This window comes from Ischnura elegans, chromosome X, assembly GCF_921293095.1.
Source record: "Ischnura elegans chromosome X, ioIscEleg1.1, whole genome shotgun sequence".
In the NCBI taxonomy this organism is placed as follows: Eukaryota; Metazoa; Arthropoda; class Insecta; order Odonata; family Coenagrionidae; genus Ischnura; species Ischnura elegans.
Genome location: NC_060259.1, coordinates 84,970,584 through 84,991,298, shown reverse-complemented (window position 1 = coordinate 84,991,298; position 20,715 = coordinate 84,970,584). Strand labels below are relative to the sequence as shown.

At 38.9% G+C, this 20,715-nt stretch overlaps 2 protein-coding genes across 4 annotated transcripts in view; one reads left to right on the top strand and one right to left on the bottom strand.

Moving 5' to 3' along the window:
• Nucleotides 1–4,078, bottom strand: part of LOC124170723 (OTU domain-containing protein 5-B) — a 34,058-nt gene extending 29,980 nt beyond the window's left edge. For 2 of the 3 annotated variants that reach the window (XM_046549611.1, XM_046549613.1), the window contains exon 1: nucleotides 3,425–4,078. In XM_046549611.1, coding sequence (XP_046405567.1) covers nucleotides 3,425–3,529 — 105 coding nt within the window. In that variant the 5' untranslated portion in view covers nucleotides 3,530–4,078. The remainder of the gene's footprint in view (nucleotides 1–3,424) is intronic. The other variant, XM_046549612.1, reaches the window with a different exon arrangement.
• A 3,923-nt stretch (nucleotides 4,079–8,001) lies between these two features.
• The window catches only part of LOC124170656 (dual specificity tyrosine-phosphorylation-regulated kinase 2-like), a 68,554-nt gene continuing 55,840 nt past the window's right edge, over nucleotides 8,002–20,715 (top strand). Inside the window, exon 1 of the mRNA XM_046549526.1 lies at nucleotides 8,002–9,198. Within this exon, the coding sequence (XP_046405482.1) occupies nucleotides 8,200–9,198 (999 nt within the window). The 5' untranslated portion in view covers nucleotides 8,002–8,199. The remainder of the gene's footprint in view (nucleotides 9,199–20,715) is intronic.

The following is a 20,715-nucleotide window of genomic DNA, read 5'->3' as shown; positions in this document are numbered from 1 at the left end:
AGGCCTGGCTGCTCAGTACATTAACATGCACAAGTTAATGTCTGTTTGCATGAATGACTTTTGTGGACCGGAACAGAACATGCACAAATGCATGAACCAAATTAGAACAGGTTCTATTTTCTGTTCATGCATTCGCACAAGTTGGGTGGTTACACGGTTCATTTTCGTGTTCATTCACGCATTCAGACATTAACTTGTACATGTTAATGTATTGTGTAACCAGGACTTAAAACCATCTCAGATTTTGATGAACTCTGTAAACTTCATTCTTTTACACAGGTATGAAACTATGCCAGGTGTTCATGTCTATCTCCACTTTCACGGCCATTCAAAGACTTGCTTGGACTATACACCACCAGAGAAGAACAATGTGTGCCTCATTTCTTATGACATTCTCGGAAAATTTGGCAGTTTTCTCAAAATTGAGCCAGTGAATACACATTGCACTAGATTGCAATGATAGAGGATGTATTTTTTCGAAATTAAGCAATTTCATGATAACTCACATAGTGAAAATGTTCACTCATATTCAAAATAATAGCATATTTCATTAATATGGGAAGGGCGGTATAATTTACTTCACGTGAAAGTACTATCTCAGATTCAGTAACATACTTAAGTTTTCCCTTCTACCTTAGTGAAAATATTCCCTCTGTTCTCTGTGTAGTGTGCCGAGGCCAAGATTCCTCATTCCCTATTCCATAACATTACTTCTATCAGAATAAGACATTGATTCCAAAGCATAGGCCAATTTAAGGTTAATATGGATGCTCTAAGAAAGTTTGAGATGCTACTTTATACCCCACTCAAATAATGCATCTAAAACCAGTTATCAACAGCTAAAGAGAGATAATACCCAAAACATGCTTAAAAAAATAATCATTAAGGACATTCTTTAACTGATACACTATCTCAATAAAAATTGTGATAATTACCACATTCGGACTTTTTGATAAGGTGCCAATATCTTATATTCATAGGGATGAAAGAATCGCTCAAAAATTGTCCAAAAGTCAACATGATTTGTCAGTTCTTGGGACCTTAATAGCACCCATATTTTCAAAGTGATCATTTGAGACTTCTAACTAACTCCAAGCCTTGTATATTTAATAAAAATTCAAAAGCATTGCCATTACAACTCTCCTATAACAACCGTGGGCAGAATATAAAAAAATTAATTCATTGATATTTATTGCAGTGTACATACCTATGTACATATAAACATGTGATGTGGCCCAATTAAATGAAATTGCACAAATGGACAATAGTAAGCCACTAGGCGGTACTGTAATGTATAATAAAATATGGCAAAGAGGTTACACCCCATGTTTACAATTGTTTAACATGTACATATGTAGGTACCGCAACTGTTAAATAAAATGAGCATTTGAAAAAAATAAAACTTCAAAATTAACCACCCTCCATCATACGAAAGAGATGATTTTTTAACCTATAATTTAAAACTTGTAGAGATTTTATTCCCTCTGGCAGTTTATTTTTAAGCTGTCACATATGTAAAATGTATTCCTAGATTTTGGTATTTATCATGACCAAATGAAATTCATCAGCATTTCTTGTTGAATAGGCATCTACTTCTGAATTTTTGACAACAGGGTCATGCCATGCCAGTTAAACCACACCAAGGTATGAAAAATGCCAAACAGTATTTTACATAGCTTTAGTATTTTTTGCAATTACAACCTCTAAAACTTTAAGAGGCTTCTCTATTTCTTATTTTTCTTCCAATCTTATTTCATGTCCCTCAAGTTTTACTGTTTTACTCAATAAAATCTTCTTCATTGGTTTGTGAATTCTTCCCCTTAAAAATGCTCTGCTATCAAAAATACAAACACAACTTTAAAATGGATCAATAATTCTAATACAAGTATTTTCAATACTGCCCACTTCTGTATCTGGAGAGTTCTAATTCACTTACAATACGTTGATGCAAGCCTTAACTTCAGTGACTTAAATAGGGTGAAGATAGATCTAGATTGATACTTAGATAGAGCTAGATTCCCTGAATATGGCTTACGTGTACCTGCTTGCTAGAAGCAGCTTCTTCGTAATATTAGCAGTCACCAATGGCAAATATCCACTAAATGAGTTACATTTTTTCATCTTGCCCTTAATCACAAAATCACCTTCCATAAGAATACTGATACATTGGTCAGGCTTAAATTTCTCATCTGTGAGGACTTCATTAATTTTTCTCCTAAGTCTCCATGGTCCTTTTTTGGCAGTTTAAATTTTATTGACATTATTTTCAATTTTACTTAGTCTTCTTCTTATCACATTGGAAATAACATACCTTTTCTGGGATAAAGAATTTACCTCAAGAGCACACAAAATATCATGAACTTTACATTCAGAGATTGATATTGATGGGATTGCAAAATGTAACTAAAATTCTCGGAGTGACAAATATACTGCCCCAGTCGGATATTTTTTTTCGTAAAACCATGTTTTCCAAGCAAAAATTCCACAATCTCAGGAAACATGTGTTTTAAGAATATTCTAAACATCTGATGATATACTTACATTATTTATGGTATACTGAAGACTTTATTGATAAATTGCAAATTTTCAAAAGAATTAAAACAGACACACAGGCACAAATGTCCAGGTACACCTGACCAATTGCAAAATTTTTCCCAATAGGTACTTTAAATGGCTGTTGAAATTAACAAGAAGAGAAAGAAAAGAAAAAATTGGCAAAGTTAAACATCATCTTCATTAGTTATAACATGGCTGAAATGATATAAAATTACAACGAAAACATGATATCACTATTAGCATAATGAGACAAGTTGTAAAGTACAGGAAATTATCAAGACGTTACACATGAAAAAATGTTTACCCTAACCTTTAAATAGCTGTTAAAAAGACACAACGAGAGAGAGAGATAAAAAAACTTGGTTGAGTATCAGTCTTCTTCATAAGTATATGACCAGGATGAATTGATATTGAATTACACAGAAATAATTACATTACAATTAACATAGTAGGATTAGTTGTAAAGTACAAAAAATATTAGCCTATTTATCAGCCGGAGGATTAAAGTAAGGATAACTAACTCAAACCAATGACATGTTAGAACACACTAAGACCATAATACTTATTCCTGAAGGTACAGGTGCAATCATGAAATCAATGCGCGGCAATGAATACCTTATTGCCAAATCTGATAGAGTGCAAGACAACGTAAAAAGAAAAATCAACAACCGAGTACACTCATAACTAAGCAGAGATACAAGATTATAACATATATTTCATCAGATGCACATGCGAATTAATGCAGTGCAATGGTGAGTTTCAACCAAGAAGGCAACAGTAATATTCCAAAATACCCGCAGCATTGTAACTAAAATTGACTCTCATTACAATCATATGAAGAAAGTGAACGCAAACAAACTTAACTCACCGCAGAGGCCGAGACTGGTAGCGCAGATGATGTTGTACTTAGTCCGCCATTATCTGACGGCTCTTCATTTTTCGGGTTATTCTTCTTTTTACTCAGGATTGTCATGGTATATAATTTATTTGAATTGAGTAGTGATTATATTTTAATGCTACACTGAAGTTGATCCAAAATTCAAGGAGTTAAATCACCAAAGTTGTCCAAAAACGTGGACCGAAATTGCTTCAATATCACCTTCGAGTGTTCAAGAACGCTACAATTGAACCACCATCTGGTGACCACTGACGAAGAGTATTTACTCGCGTAGTTTATTTTTTAATGCGCTGTGATGACTAATGACAGACTCACTGAAATAACATTTCATGTCACCAAGAAGTTATTAATATCACATCGTACCAGTATTTCCCATAATAATAGCTATTCTCGTATCATTTTCATGGATTCCAGCATACCTGAGGCACAGTTGATGTGTCGCTGGAAAACTTTCCTTGCTATTCATAGATATTTAGAACCCACTCTTTTTCAGTTATATCCATTCATCGATAGCACACATAATGTTAATTCGCCAAACATTACTCAATTTCGGCAATGCTGAACAATGGACAAGAGATAACCAGAGTAATAGTGACACTCATTGATTAAGAAAGGGTTCCGCGACACTATCGCCAGAGCAACTTATGACCAAATGGTAAACTATCAGAGAATGGGCTCCGCCCCTTTTTCCCTCTTGAGAATGAATTTCGTTTAGCGAAGTTCGTCAACCGTTTCCTATTAATTATCCCTGGTTTCAGAAAAGTCATTGATGGTTTAATAAAATATTGATTGAGCATCCGTAATTAATTTATAGGTATTTGGGCGTTTATGAAATAAAATTGCGTTTTTGAATGGCATGAATTCCTCAAAAATCCAAAGAATACAAAAAGATTTTATTACAATTCCTATAGAGCTGTTATAAATATTAATGAGATTTATAATCTCGTGTATCGCGGAAAAGCACGAGGGGGAGGGGAAATTCCTCTATCATTTTATCAATTTGACACTCTTTTAAAAGGTGAGAAAATCTGCATTGCTCAAAATCTCCTCATAAGGGGGTTGGGACTGCCCCCAAAAAATGACAAGTCACAATTTTTGCAGTGGGATGCTTCATGCTCCCTTCTATTTTTATCAATGACTATTTACCAGTCAGCTTGTATGGGGCATTTTGTTGATTATTGTATACATTCATCTCTCCTGCATTGACTTTCTATGTTCAGTTTGGACTTAGGCCTATGAATGTTAATTGCATCATCAAACCGCGTCCTCTTTCTGTGATTTCATTGCTACCTAATATCCTTTTCCCTCAATCACTGTTTTCAGTATTCTCTCTCCCCTCATTATATGTTCAACCCACACCCTTAATCTCCACCCTTTCTATTTGGAGTAACCCTGTCATGGCCTTAAACTCCCATCTTTGATAGTCTCATTCAACTCATGCTATTTCATGTATGTTCAACCTTCCTGCCCTGATTTCTCCATTGTGCAGATTCTCCACATATTCCTATTTTCTATTTTGAACCTCTACACAAGCTGTTCACAACTTAAATTCTTACTTGTAAGTTTTGGCATGGTTTTTCTTCTTTTGACACCTGAAAATCACCTCATCTGAGTCGACAGGTTGTCTGCCCGTCTCTCTGGTACACTAGTTGCAGACATTCTCTCCATAGCAATAAGACTCCTGTTAAGAGCTCAACAGTTCACTTTCTGCCCCTTATGCTTTTAATAACCCATTCATTCCCGATATTTTATCTCATTACTTGTTTACTTCTTCTGGACCTCCTGCAGGACCTGCAACCATGGTTTATGCTATTTTCCAAATTTGTTTTTGTGAATGTAGTTCATCAGTGATTTTTCTGGTCCATTTTCCCTCTATAGAGGGAAATTTGGGATGGACCAGATTTATAAAATTTTATTCAGCAATGTGACCTGTTATGACCCTGGGGCGTAGCTTATAGGAATTAAAGCTGGGGAGGGGTTTAGGCACAACTAATGTTGGGGTGTGTGGTGGTATGGAATACCCACCAGGATAAGCGGTAGGTGCGACATTAATAAATTGCGGAATTTTAAGATAAATGGTTCAAAATTGTGAGTTTTACGGCTTTCTGAGGGATATTTTATTAATCCGTACACTATTCCATCAGTAATATCAATCCAATTAAGTAAAATGGATTAAAATTTCTCTGAGCTATGGGGGCGTGTTAAACCCCAAAACCACCCCCCCTTGCTGCACCACTGTTATGACCCTCTAGTGGGCATCCCTGTGCTACAAAAACAAGATAGGGAAAAATATCGCACTTTGCCATCATACATCATTATGTGAATGGTAAGAGCAAATGAGGAGCTACAATTCCCCGACATCAACCCCCCTCCGAACGGTCTGATTAGTAAGCCACAGTATTGAATAGAAGAGAGCCATTTGGAGTGCCATTCTTTCCGACTTTAGAAAAGAAAGTGAAAAAGCATCTTTGGATCCTGTGGATAAACCTGATACCTGCTGATGAATATAAGCATGTATAATGATACAGGACATGAGTCAGTCAAAATTGAGAGGAATTAATACCTACCGGACGAGGTCTCAAATATTATTTTGAATTTGAAGTGAAGGCCCTAGAAGAAGTATCTAGTTGCTATAACCTTTTGCTATAGCATAAAAGCCAGCATTGCAACTCCTTACTTCAACCATTCATGATCTCAATTAAGTTTCAGTAAAAATCAAAACACATGTTGGCACTCTATTTAAGTTCAGGCTCATGAAGAAACACTTTGTTCCACTGAAAAGGAGTAAGGGTATGGAAACAGATCAGAGAAAGCTCATCCTCTGCTCCCTGTAGGGAAAGTATACAGGATATGTTAGTAGCAGTGAAAATTTCATGCTCTACCGAAAACCCCTGATGAAATGAATGGTTCAATAGTATTTTAGATGAATGACTGTACAGAATTGATTAAAAAAACTACCTGCAATAACACCACATCAGACGAGAGAAAAGCCAGTATTTAATTTAATTAGGAGACTGGTCCAACTGGGAGTAATTGACTGAAGTTAAATGTGAATTTAAGTATGTATTATATATTTCACACATTTTTGCATGGAGAAAACTTTAGGGAGAAAAAACGGCCACGCGGTGTTGCTTGGGAAGCAACACCAGGTGGCCGGTCCCAGAGAAGGGGACATGTATAACTTGGATTTCTTGGATTCATATTGACCTCTCAATTGGAGAATATGAAAAAACGTATGAGGAAATATGATTTATTGGAATGCATGGTTAAAAGAACAGTAGGGTTATTCATTGGCCAGTTACGTGTGAATGATGAAGCTGTGAGATAAGACAGTATTGGAACTTGAGATTCCTAAAACGGCCTTCACCTGGGTGCACAAAGATATACAAACATGGCAGAGTAAATGGGAATGTTATCGGAAAGTGGGAGAGTAAGCAGAGAGTGGGGAATGGGTGCTAGGTGGCACTGAGTGCACTTTCAGGATTCAGTAATGAGAAAATGATCCAAAGGAAACGTCATTCGCTACCAAAAGTAGCACTTTAGGTATTGAGAGCTCGAGATGCACCTATATACTAACTTTGTCTGCAATCCTTTCCGCTGTATGGATACCCATAATGGACAGACAAACACTCTTTTATTTACATAGATACAACATTCATGTGAGGACCCATGCAATAGTATCAACAAAATTTGCATAAATCCAGCCCCCTTTCCATCCTCAGGGAGAAAATATTTGTTTTTATTACCTAAAGAGCTTGTCTTTCATTATCTCTCAGAAAAAAATAGAACCATCACTGAACATCCCAAGGGCTGAAAACTCCATGCCCTAAGATGATGACGATGGGGAGAGCCTAAAGTAATGACCCCATATATTGAGGACAATGGTGTAGTCTTGCCTGCTGCACCCAATCAAATGCTCTACTTTTGCTGATAACTCTGGGCTAAACCCATAAAGGGTCAAGCAAGGGTTGGACAAGAGTTGAACATTCAGTGTTTCAGTTCCAAGATAAAATATGATATATATGCATACGATGGATAGCATAATTTAAATAATAATATCGGTAAACCAATATATATCGATCATACTGCTTTTAAATTAAAAACACAACAACTTTAATATTTCTATTATTGCCCCATTATCAAGACATGTTAATAATGCTTGTTGCATTGAAACCGGTTGAGGGACAGCGAATATAGGAGTGTGAAAAATAAAAAGATGTTGCATTATCAGTTAACTATTAATTACCGCAAAATCAACTCGTCAACGATTGAATTTATTCTTCTCTTCTTTAGCTTATCAGGGTAGAAGGAAAGAGATGGAGCAAAGCAGAGTTTGAAAGACTGCACAATTATGTGACGTCACTCAGAAGTAAAGAACACGAACGTATGTAATAACGCGAGAGTCTCTTAGATGGCACTCTCAGCAATTGCTGCATCGAGCGAGTTTTTTTATGGTTGATCCAGAGGACTCTGTCCACGTAGAGTGAACAGCGCCTCTTCTGGCGAAAATTTTTACTACATCGAATAAGTGGCAGTCTGCAGCGAAGCAGAGTTCAGTACGTTCGGCGTTGGGCTTAGGTTCGGAAGATGGTCGGGGGCGGGGTGTGTGTTGGAGTGCATGCGTCTCGTATTATGTTTTCGAATGTGGGATATCGGCATTCTTAAAGCGATACAAGTTTTCCGCTGGAGAGCTGTTTCGTGTAGAAGTGTGCAACTCGGCGAGTAGTGGAATCAACAAGCGTGGAATGTCTAGTGCAGTGGTGAACCAAGCTCCTTCTGCCATGCTGTTGGCACCAACGAACGCCGTGCTTGCCCGCATGAACGGTGAAACCTCCAGCACGCCAAGTGAGGCATATTTGCCTCATATCACGGAGAAAAGCAACCACCTTCCGCAGTTGAAAACTCAGAACAGTGGCAGTCTCAAGACTAACCAGCAGATATTGGATGACTCCTCTCTCAATCAGTTACAGAGTCTACCGAATTTGAATCTACAGGTCTCAAATCAACCAAACAACAGCCAAAATCAGGCATCGTTGCCCTTAGTCCGTCCGGCGACCTCTGACAGCCCAACATCAAACAAGAACAATCCACCAGTACCAATGAAGGTTGCTAGCCCCGAGCATATTATGAGATTGTATGCTATCAAGTTGGCGCCTTATGAACAACAAGAGATCTTTGGATACTCGCAAATTTACTTTATCGGTGCAAATGCGAGGAAGAGATTCGGTCTTGTCGGTGGGCCAAACAACAGCGGTTATGACAACGATCAAGGGACCTACCTTCACATTCCCCATGATCATATTGCATATCGATATGAAGTGCTGAAAGTCATTGGGAAGGGAAGTTTTGGACAAGTAGTGAAGGCTTATGACCATAAAACTCAGCAGTATGTGGCCCTCAAAATGGTTCGTAACGAGAAGAGGTTTCATAGGCAAGCTCAGGAAGAAATCAGAATTCTCGAACATCTTCGTAAGCAAGATAAGGACAATACCATGAACATAATTCACATTCTGGACAGTTTCACGTTTAGGAGCCATATGTGTATTACTTTTGAGCTCCTCTCCATCAACCTGTATGAGCTCATAAAAAAGAACAAATTTCAAGGATTTAGCGTCCAGTTGGTGCGTAAGTTCACGCACTCGCTGCTGTTGTGTTTGGAAGCGCTGTACAGGAACAAAATAATTCACTGCGATTTGAAGCCGGAAAATATTGTGCTGAAGCAGCAGGGGAGAAGTGGAATTAAGGTATGTACTTTTTATTAATGTTATACATGAGAAGTGGTTTTTTTATAGTACCTTGTTGGGGCCGTGCGCGATTGAAATAAACATTAGTTGATATTTAAGAGGCGCCTGTTGATGCCGATCCTGTTACGTTTATTTCATTTGTTTCCGCAGCCAATGTTTTTGTAGGGAATTTGCTTCATTAGAAGTCTGGAATTTCTGTAACACTTAATCTATGTTTCTGTTTTCACCATAATACACTTGGTTGTTTGTTATTGGCTCCAATTCCTTTCGAATGCATAGTAGTTGCATGCTATTGTCCGCGTGGATTTTTTGCTTTGGCTTTTTTGTTCGAAAGTTTTGGGAGCAGCATTTTATGCACACTGTGTATGTATGACCTATCTTGTTGGTCATAATTTCTTTTGGCGAATGGCGTTAATGGCTATCAATGAAATTTGAGTTTAAATGATTATTTCGGTTTGAAATTGGTGAATGTTTTTGTTAAAGTTTATTGCCGCGATGGTAGCGTTGTCTATTTTTTGGGACATTCTTTGAAATTTGGCCCTAAGGATATTGAAAAAAAGGTAATGATGCAAAAGGGAATATTTTCAGCGTGGTACCTCATCCTTCCCAAAATTCATAATTCTGTATTTCTCTTTTGAGGAGCAGACATGCGATTTCTCTTCGATCATGTACGTAAATAGATACGTCCTTGTATACAGAGGTAGACGGTATTCAAAATACCTTCATTTGATTTACTATAAATTTGTATATTATATCGGAAATACACTTTTCAGAAACTTTTATATTTCGTTCCGAAAATGAATTTGAAAAGTATTTTGTATTTTCAAAATAAAAATACATTGTTTAAACCAGTTTTGATTACACTGCCTTGGCCGCCCCTCTAGCTTTCTGGACAAACGTTTGGCCCGCTACGCACACCATTGATTTTTCAATCGAATTAAATATACTGTTGCCACCATTCGAAAAATAATGTAAAGACTTATGAAGGGAGATGGAGTTTACACCTTGGGTCGAAAAAATCACGTCTTAATTATTCTGTCCACGGTAGTACTACAATCATTGACTGCCGCTGGCGCAGACGGTAGTTTTATTGTTACCTCGTGAGCTCATGTAGAAGAACGGTTGGTAAATTATGAAATGACTGCTTTTTATGAAAATGGTTTTCAATAAACTAATTGGATGCCAATTGTCATAATCGTTTGCCGAATAGTTTGGCGTAAAATCGAATGAAGCAAGCGTTTTGCCCCTCATAGGGATTTGCAAATTTGGTTGCATCAATGTTTTCTCGGCGCCGCGGAGGTGCTGCGGTGTTTGGAATTATTTTCCAATTTAGGCCTGTATAGGTACTTGTTTAATTAAGTTGCCTGCATTTATTGAAACGTTTTCCTAGACATTTGTTTATTGAAACGTTTTCCTATTTGTTTGTTGCCATGCAACTTTCGTTCAGCGGTCCTGTTCATGGTTAATTTCAAATAATTTTATTATAAATATTACTTCGTGTGCATTGGGTTTGAAAAAATATTTCTATTATGTACTTGTTTCTTATCGCATTTCCTCATTCTTCTGCAAACTATTCTTATTCACGCACTATATCGCGAATAACTTAAACTGCGTTATTTCCCAGGAACATGTCATCAATATAAAATACTCCCCTACAGCATTTATTATCAATTCCATGCAATAAAACCCAGTTTTTGTTGGCCTGGGTCGTACAAGAGGGGCGAGATACATTGGTTACTTTCGACATCACGGAGGCTTTGCTAGTATTGAATGGCAATTCTCATCATACTCACTTTTCCTTCCAGTATTCCACCCCCACCTTCATTTACTGATCTTCTCATAAAAATGGGTCCAGTTGGAAGACAAAATTCTTATGCATTGGGAATTTGATACGAGTTAACTGGAATTAGGCAAATACTGAAACGTAGCAATGTTTCCTCTATGTTGTCTCGAAAAGGTCTTAGCCACCAAACCATTACCTATCTCGCCCTTGTTCCTCATCACTTGGTACTTATCAGTGAAATGGCAGTTTTTTATTTTGCATTTCACAGTCTGAAGGTATTATGTATTTTAAGAATGTATTGTGAAATTACAACTGTATTTTTTGCATTTCAAATACAACTTATTGGGGTCATTTTATCTTAAATACAAGTGATGAGTATTTTTCCCACCTCTTCCTGTATACCTTTGCGGCAGTCGGTCCAAACATCAACCGGGACCAACGCCACATTGTTTATGCCTATAAATTGTTTATATCGTATTCACCTGAGAAGCCTGTTCGTGACGTGGTTTTAAGTCGGTCGTTTCGAGTAATGCGTGCACAGCACTACTCACTCTTTCGGCGTGTGGCGCTAGTGGTTCAGGGCACCCTCCTCATGACTCACCATGATAAAGTTCTGTGACAATAGCCTACGTTTTACGATGCCAATGAATATATTGTTTACATGATCTTCGCGGTTTCAATAGTCATGCGTAAAGATGCTATGCATGGAGATTAAAAGGCGATTCATATTACATTTATAACTATCGCATTGGATGCTCCTTCTTCACATTATTCATTCTTTATATCAGGAAATAACAATTTCCTTTTCTCAGTTTATTGATTATCACGTTGATATTTGAATGAATAACTACATGTTCTGGTTAAGTGACTGCATGGAACTTTTTAAAAACTTGTTTTTGTATGAAATTGTACCGCTCTCATTGCTTCAGTACGTATTTCAATTTTATAGGGCATTGGAATACTCCGAAAATTGAACCGCTAGCGAAAATTATTTATACACCATAAATATTTGCTTACAGAGGCACAGTTGCGCGCATGTTCTCCATTCGCGTAGAACCTGCTCTGTTCTACTTCCTTGTTGAACATTGTATCCGACACAGTGAGAACAGAGAGTAAATATTGGCTGGCAAATGAGAAGTTATTTTTTGCAGTACTAGTTTTTTGTTCGGCAGTATTCCGGTCCGTGCGTAGGTATTGCTCCGCTCCTTTCTCCTTCTTGCTCTAAGTCTGTTTTTTATCTTATTTTCATTGGTTATTGACACATTGTTGGTAATGTAAAGGGGTTACCTGTCTTATTAATTTAGAAATAGCTGTTTTTGTCCTCAATTAAAATATAGATATCATTTAGATATCCTTCTACCTGAATTCCGAAGCCTAGGTAGGACTGTATTGCGTATGGTATGTAGCCGAAAAATATTATACTAGCTTCATTTTTGAGACAGTAAAGAGCACTGTTTCGTGTCGTTCTCTGAGACTGCCGACCCGTTGGCACTTGTCCTCGAGCGGGGGTGCTCGCGGACACCCCAACCACTGGTTCGCCTGCCGGAAGTGACGGAGAGAAAAATGTGGTCTCGCCTCTCACGATTTAGTCAATGCATCTAAGTTCAAATTACATTGGGGTCTCTTCATACAATTTTTATTTTCAAGGACATTTTGTGGTTTTATAAATATGTTCATCCTTTGGAAAAATAAGAAATCTGCATGAAACTTTTAACAAACTTATTTTGTATGAAGTTTTACCCCACTCATTGTTCCAGTACGCATTTCAATTTTATAGGGCAGTGGAATATTCTAAATTTACCGAATTACTTGTGAACTACTACTTATCGGCTACCGAATTACTTACCTATATGTAATACAAAAGAAAGAGAGTGAGTGATAAAAATGTAGAAATCGGTTAAGGATGTCACTGCTCCACTCATGCTTTTGGCAAAATAAGACGCCTTGGACTTATTCAGGAAAAATTTTCGAATTTCTTGTTAAACTAATTGACTTCAAGAGGTGAAGAGTTTCCGTTATATTGGCCGTTTGATACTTGCTATCTATTCATTTAATATCGGCGGCATCCTCTAGGAATTAAAGTAGCGTTACCCCACCTGTTAATCATGAATCATTTTGCGCTTTTCAACCATGAATAAAGCATAATTGCTTTCATGTTTAGAGACTGAACGTTTGGGATGAATTATAAGGCTCTCATAATTGTATCGTCCTTCGACATTTCACAACATGCTTCCCTCAAAACTATTGGCTCAGAGTAGCTCTAGCTGCGACGTATTGTTCTTTGTATGCTTTAGGATGAGGCACGTAATGGATGTCCGGTCTATTATCCATTCCAGCCATGCATGTATCTAATCACTTTACATCTGCAATATTTGCATTTAGGATGAAATAACGATAAAATTGTAGGGCCCTTATCAATTGTGTATTTAATGCATGAACATGACAGTATATAACGGCGTTCCCCTGGTAATGGTTGGGAACTAGTGGGGAACTGATATGTAACGTATGGAAATGATATGGAACTAGTTACAAGTTCATCCTTGTCCCCACCAGTTCCAGAGCAGCAACTCATGTTCCAGGTCTGACCTAATGAATTTTATATATAGTTTTCATTTGGTATAAAATGATTGATAGGGGCATCATTTCATCACGTTGCCCAAACAGTTGGGGTTACTCGCAATATGTGTAGTTAAATAGATGTAGATATTGTTTATCTAGTGTCAAAGGAGCGTCAATTTTACAATTTGTAGCTTCAGGCTTCACTTCTTAGTTATTCAGCTATGTTTGTGACTGACTTGGATGACGGGGATTCATAATCTGACAAAAATTCGTCCATGTACTCTGGTTTCTCGGTGAGAAAAGAATTGGGGGAGAGGTTTTGTTGAGATTTTAATTGAAATTCACTGCATATCTGTCCTATCTACTCAGACCAACCTACATATGAAGCTGTCTCGGCTTCGCTAGCAGCAATTACAGATGTCCATAATGGAGAGCCATTGTCCTGTGACCATGCAGACTTGATACTAAATGGGTCGGTCCTAAGGTTTTCTGTGCGTGCATGACGCTCAAGTAACACTTTTTGTGGGATTTCGTCGCGTGTTTTATTCAGAAATGATCGTCGTTACTCCAGGAGTTGTTCCATTGTTGTAGCTATCGTCTTTGAGTCATAGTGGGGGTTAGGGATGGCTATGCCCGGTTTTATACTCTTCATTTGATGGCTGGCCTGACGTCCGTGATTGGCTGGGCGGAATATGTATTTTACTTGGATTGTTGTAGTGTGCAGGAATAATGAATGTTCAAATAATAATGGTTTAGGGATGTTTCGTGATATACATGACATTGCGTATTATAATTCTTAGGTTATCTCCTGGCTCCTTTAAAATGGAATGTTATATTAGGATGCCACCGAAAGGCGGAGATGTTTGTGTTTCACTGTCTTTTGGAACTCCTTTACGCTGTATTCCACCTATCTTTCTGTCTGATTGATTAATACTCTATCAGCATTGCCCTACATATTCTCCTTCATAATAGTTTTGCGGTCTGCGACTTAGTCATTGGCAGGGTATCCTCAATGTTCTTAACTCAATATAATAGCGTGGCTCAATTTCTAAAAGTAATTTCCAGTGAATGGATACTGAGGCTCGTATCTTTTCAAAGACGCAATGGTTTTTACCACTCATTTTATGCATACCATAGCTCTCTGATGGGCATTTCTTATCGGAAAGTCTGGCCAGAGTAGTACCCTCATTGTATTCTGAATCTTGGTCTATTTGTTATGCTCTACTAGCATCCTCTTCGTATTGAAATCGGCGATGCTGATTATTGTACCAGTTATCAGGGTGTTCCAGAGTCCTTGCTGGGAACAATTTTCTCTTTCGGTATTTTACTTCTTGATTGTCAAGTAACTTTCTCGTAATTGTAAGTAACTCTCTGCTCGGAAAGTGATGTGCAACTACGTTAATTACTTTGCATCCTAATCAGTTCTTTAGCTTAAATTGCGTTGGTGCTCCAAGGAAAACCTAGGAGTAATCATTTTAGGTAGAGATACTTCAGCGAAGTTGTGGAATAACTTAATGAATGAATAAATCTGTTTTGCTGTACATTTTATTTATTTTCTTCTCGTAATTCCGTCTTTCGAAACCAAGGCTATTTTTTTACGTCGCGCGATTAATTTTTTTCCAAATTTAATACAAAACTGTGACGTCATCAACTTATCTCCGAGAGGGTTAAGTTTATTGATTTGTCGTCGCCAACAGCTAGAGGAGTCAGCGACGTATCGGAAAGCGGAAACACGCGAGTCTATTCATTTTCCAATCAGTATTTTATTCGGCAATAATAAAAAAAATTGTTTATGTGCATGATCGAAGAAGGCTAAAGTTGGCAAAGCGCTGAGGCGAATGACTATAACCTTGTCCACTCCAGAAATTTTCGCTATTTCAAAAGCGGTCAAACTTTTCGATGATTTTACTGTTAATTTACCCTGGTTTCGCCATAATTTTTATTTTAACGCCTCTTGACTATGACATGGGCGTTGTCGCCAGGGGGCACGGGTTCTACCCAATATTTGGGGAAATAATTTCTGTTTCAAACCCTTTTGAAATGCTACTTAACTTCACTAAACATTTACTTCGATGTAGAATAATTTCTTTCGACCTGATATTACCTCCTAAGTATTGAGAAGAGTGTTTTCTGAGGTAATTATTTAAATACTATTCGGCATGCGTCCCCATAATTAATACTCGCTCAGGACGCCCATGGAGCCAAGAGAACTGTAATCTTCAATCGAAAAGGTCTTCACTTTATCAATATTTATTTCCCAAGAGCCTAGCTCTCCTCCAACTCATTCGTCCGGCGATAGCTTGTTATCTGGGCTACTAGTAATAGTTACGAGAGATTAAATGCTTCGTAGTGATTTATTTTCACTGTATCAGGGGATACCGATCTGACTTTCTCGTCGCGAGAGAGCCACCAGGTGATGCAGCGATATTCCCCGCCATAGACTGTATTATGCCGTGGTGACAGTTTTGTTTACAAGGCAGAATGCTTACTAAAGCATGCCTCAGCAGCCTTTCTACGTGCATCATTATTTTTTTCGTGTATGGATCTTTGTCATTGGTGACTTTCACGTGAGTTGGTGATCTTTAATCCGTCTTCTATTGTTATCTTGTTAATCCTTTGGTAATCACCATGATGAAAATTCGGGCGAGAAACGCGATCCAATTCGGTGGTTCACCTAGACTACGCGATAGCCTTCTTCAGAGCATTGATCGTTCATGCCATTTATCGAGAAGGTGATCAACTTTATAGGACGTTAATGCCTCCTAGTCCATGCCCACACTGGTTTAATCATTCGGCGGTAAGCATGTATTGTGTGGTAAAGGTCCACTTTAATTTTTTATTTGAGGTATTCTACCGATGAACGTCAGTTTCCATGAAATATTTTGCGAGTCAACCCAAGCTCTCCCCTCCTGGAATTGATTTTCCCCCTACAATTCACCCTGCGCCAATCCAGTTTCACCCTGTCAATCCTGTTTCCCCTCTCGCTTGCTTGGAAACGTTCTCATCAAGACGGTTTTGGCTTCATAATTTTCAATTCCTGTAAGAATACCCAGGGATAATACTAGTGTAAGGTAGAACAGGCAGTTGTCGGGATATCTGGGCCTCGCTAAGGAGAATCCGGGTGTCTTGGAGATACCTCGATATGCTAGGTGGTAATTGGATTAAGACGAAGATGGATGGATTTATGAGAAGCCGGCATATTCCAAATCTACGTGAAGATCTGTTCCGTTGGTTTAGTTTCATACATATGTAAATGAATTTTAGGAATGGAAGTTAAGATATTTATGCTTTACAACTCTTATGTGCAATTAATAAGTGCACTGCATCATGGGAGTCTTATTGCACGAGGAAACTGGCGTGGAAAGCAACATTTTTGCCCTGTAATTTCTTCTTCTATTTCGTGCTCCAACGATATCGCTGTGGAACGCCGCCGACGATTGCTACTGGGGAGGGACATAGGGACAACCTCTCGGTCGATCCCTCTCTCCGGCAGTGGCGTGCAGGCGGCTCTCTGAACGAGGAAGCCTAGCGCCCTGACGGCTTTTTCGCGTGGATGGCGTCATTTCTATCGGACCTACGCGCGGCCCTGCATATGATGCTCAAAAGGACGCATCCCCTCCGCTTGTTCGGCTCATTGAGTGGCGTATTGCTTTAAATTGCGCTGCCATGTTGCAGTTTTCAGAGAATGCTGAGTTGAACTTGGTCAGGATTTTAATTTTATCCTATATTTGTACGTATTCATTACTATAGCATAAAAATCATAGCGATGTGTGATTGAAGTTGTTGACGTTTCAAAGCTGATTGAAAAAAACTGAAAACCCCGTCCAAACACCTTAAAGGTGAACAATAAAGAATTTACATACATGCAGATAGCTCAAACAACGCTGACATGTCCAAATTTGAACGATAAGTCCACGGGAATTGTTTATTACCAAAAATATTTTAAAATCAAATTTGGGTCCACGCTAATTAACAGATCAGCAGTGCCAAAGTGAGAAAATGGAATGATGTCTGAAGAGACAACGATAATAAGTTATTTTTTCTAGGCGATTACGTTTTTGGAAAATCTCTCATAACGCAAGGACCAACTTCTACCTCTCTGTTTTTCATCGGCACGGTTTAAATGTTTGTGAATACAAGGCATTAATTAAACACTGATACCTTGGCATCTGACCCCACGAAATTAGAAAAAAATTACCTCTCTAAAGCATATAAGCAAAGGTGAACTTAATGACTACGATGGTTTTGTAATATTTAATTGGACAGTGAGATCTCAATGGATGCTTTTACATGTATTACTCAGTAGTGTATTGCGGAATGTTTTCTAAGAAGACGCCGATGAGCGTTGCGGCGCCTATGACATTCCGTGAAAGACATATTGGCCGCGCGATTTCCCTTTCCAGGTAAAATGTATTCACGCCGCGTGTCTTGGAATTCCGATGTCTGTTGAGGTGCGGCGTCCTCATTCAGCGATTTGATTAGTTAACGTGAGTTGGGGCGTGCCCGACGGAAGCTATTTTGCGACTTCCAGATGAAAGAGCTTTCGGTCACGATGACGAGGTTTTTCTTCCCAAGAGATGCAGTGATGCACTGGAGTTCATAGGAGTCTTCTCAGCATTTGTGTGACAATGGCGTCACTGCCGCTAATGGGTGTCCCATTGATTTGCGGCTGGATTTAATTCTGCTTATCGTGCAGTATTAAATATCTGGTAATGATAGACTTGGTTCTACCTTTGATCGGATGCGGTTTTTCTTGAGCCTAACAGTATGTAGGAACCTCCCTTCCTTGACTCGCTGGGGGATATATTTGCGAGATAACTGAGAGGTTTTGGTCGGAGAAGTTTTGTGAACTAATTACTCGGAAAATATGTTTTTTGCGAAAAGGATATGTTCTTTTTCTGCTCCCAACTTTTATATATACGCATATTTTATATTCTTATATAAAATGACGTGGACTTCGTTTCTCGTAGTAATCTCCTCCACTTTTTCTCGTAATTAATGTGCATGTTAGTTGCTTTCAGTCCGCAGGACTTCTGGGCCGGCTCATGTTGTGTCCAAAACATCGTAGCATCCCCCGTCAAACCTAGCATCCCCCCCAACAAGCATCCTAGAGGTGGCTCGCAGGGTATTATGTAGATGCAGTTACTGTCCTTCTGCCGAGCCCCAATTACGTCTTGGTTCCAAGACGTGTGACGTCGTGGACTTGCCAGACTACAGTCTGCGTAAGTTCTCAACTTCCTCAGATCGATCCCTGAATTCGCTTTCCCTTGCTCCCGTCACCTTTGGGGGCGTTGCCGTCTACCGGTTTACTGGTACCACTTGGCGTTTTTTGAATCCCAACTTGAAAATATATTATATGTCTTTCCAATATCTAATTTTCCGTGGATCGATCTGCGTTTTCTTTCCTCTGAAGGTGGAAGGTGGATTGGGTTTTTAAGATATTATTTCATTTGGCAACATCTTGCAAATAATCGCGTAACTCATTGTTGTTTTCGATATCCTCTGGTCATTCCCAAAAGAGACAGAAGCAGGTTTTTCGAGGTCAAATGTGTCAAAATATATCTTTTCCAATGGAAGATAACACATCTTTTCCTTAGGAAAATCTCCTGGGCGAGAAAGTGAGCTAGTATGTGTGTGTTCTTTTCTTTGTCTATTTTTTTCTGACATGACTTACTTCCTACTCTCCCTTTCAGCCGATCCCTTCCTTCCTAATTTTGAGATCGCCCAGGAAAGAGTACGGCGTTGGGGTTTGCATTTATTTCAACATTTGGTGGCAATGTTGCATGTCCACTAGTGACTCGCCGGCCTCGTGATGAAATTTGGCCCTTCCCTGACCTATCCCTCTTAGGTAGCACCCGCGTTATCTCTTGCATCGTGTGTAATATTATAATGTTTTCTTAAGGAAATATAGGCAAGAGCGCTCAATGTAACGTTATAACTTCAATCAGAAATGGTTAAAGAAAATATAATAAGCATGTATCTACTTTGTCAAAATTCTGATAATAATCCGTTTTCGTGAGTTATATATTTAATGGGAATTAAATTTGAAAGCTATCTAAACATCGTCTAAACTATCGTTATCGTCCGAATTAGATAATAAGACCCATCACGTGATCTGGGAATTTTCCAGTTCCGTCTTGGTTGCATGCGGAAAGCTTAGAGTCGCTCTTGTTAGCATTTACTCTGACAATGAGATTTTATCACCATCACCCTTTTCATGGTGTCCTACATAATTTGGCCGGTAACGTGAATATACATCCTCGTGGAGACCTCTGCTGTGTCTCTGGGTTCACTGCTCTCGTCCGCACCGATCGATAGGCCTCCCTGACTCCTGCGGAGGCCCGTCACTTCGCCGCTGTGCGCAGTCCTTCTCCAGCCCTTCGTCTTACTTTTACGGGTTGGACTCAAGGCGCTGGTTTTACCCTTTTTCGCCGGTGTTATTGTTAAATAAATGACTGAACTGAGTATATTTATGGAATGTGATTGACGTTTGAATGTATTGTATGGTAATTGGGTGTTATGCGAATCATCATCAGTTGTCATCCTAGGTTGGTACCATACTCTGGTGGGATCGGGTTGGTGTAGTAGCTGGAGTGCTGGCTTCCCAACAGTGGACCATGGTTTAAATCCCGGCAGCGGATAATTTTCAGGGACTCCCCAATCCCTGATGGAGTGCTTTGTGGAGGTCACATTTCATGTGCAGCACTCCGCCCATAGAATGGGACGTTAAGCTGTGGTGTCCTTGGCGCCTTTCTTGATGAGCAGGCTAATCGACGCCGGGTTTCTCTCCACCCTTCCTTCCCTTACCCGTTCCCCATAGCGCAAATGACTTCGGCTCTCGGCCGTCTCCTTCAAATACCATCAATTCGAGACTCAGCACTCAATTCCTGTTATCTAATATTTTTGTAATTTTGTCTTCCATCTGTCTCACGTCCTTTATCATTTGCTTCCATGAATATCTGCAGCCATGGTTTTCCTTTGCTGCTCTCCCTCCATCTCGTCCGAACATCTGTATTAAGTAGGCTGACTGCTGCGCTTACCATGTCGATATCATTCACATCCACTGTATTTATCATAGTTTTGTCGATTTCCGCTTCTATGCTTTTCCTGTTAATGATGGCAGTGATTCATCTCAGGACTCCATCGAATATGATCGAATCGAATCGAATTGCCGG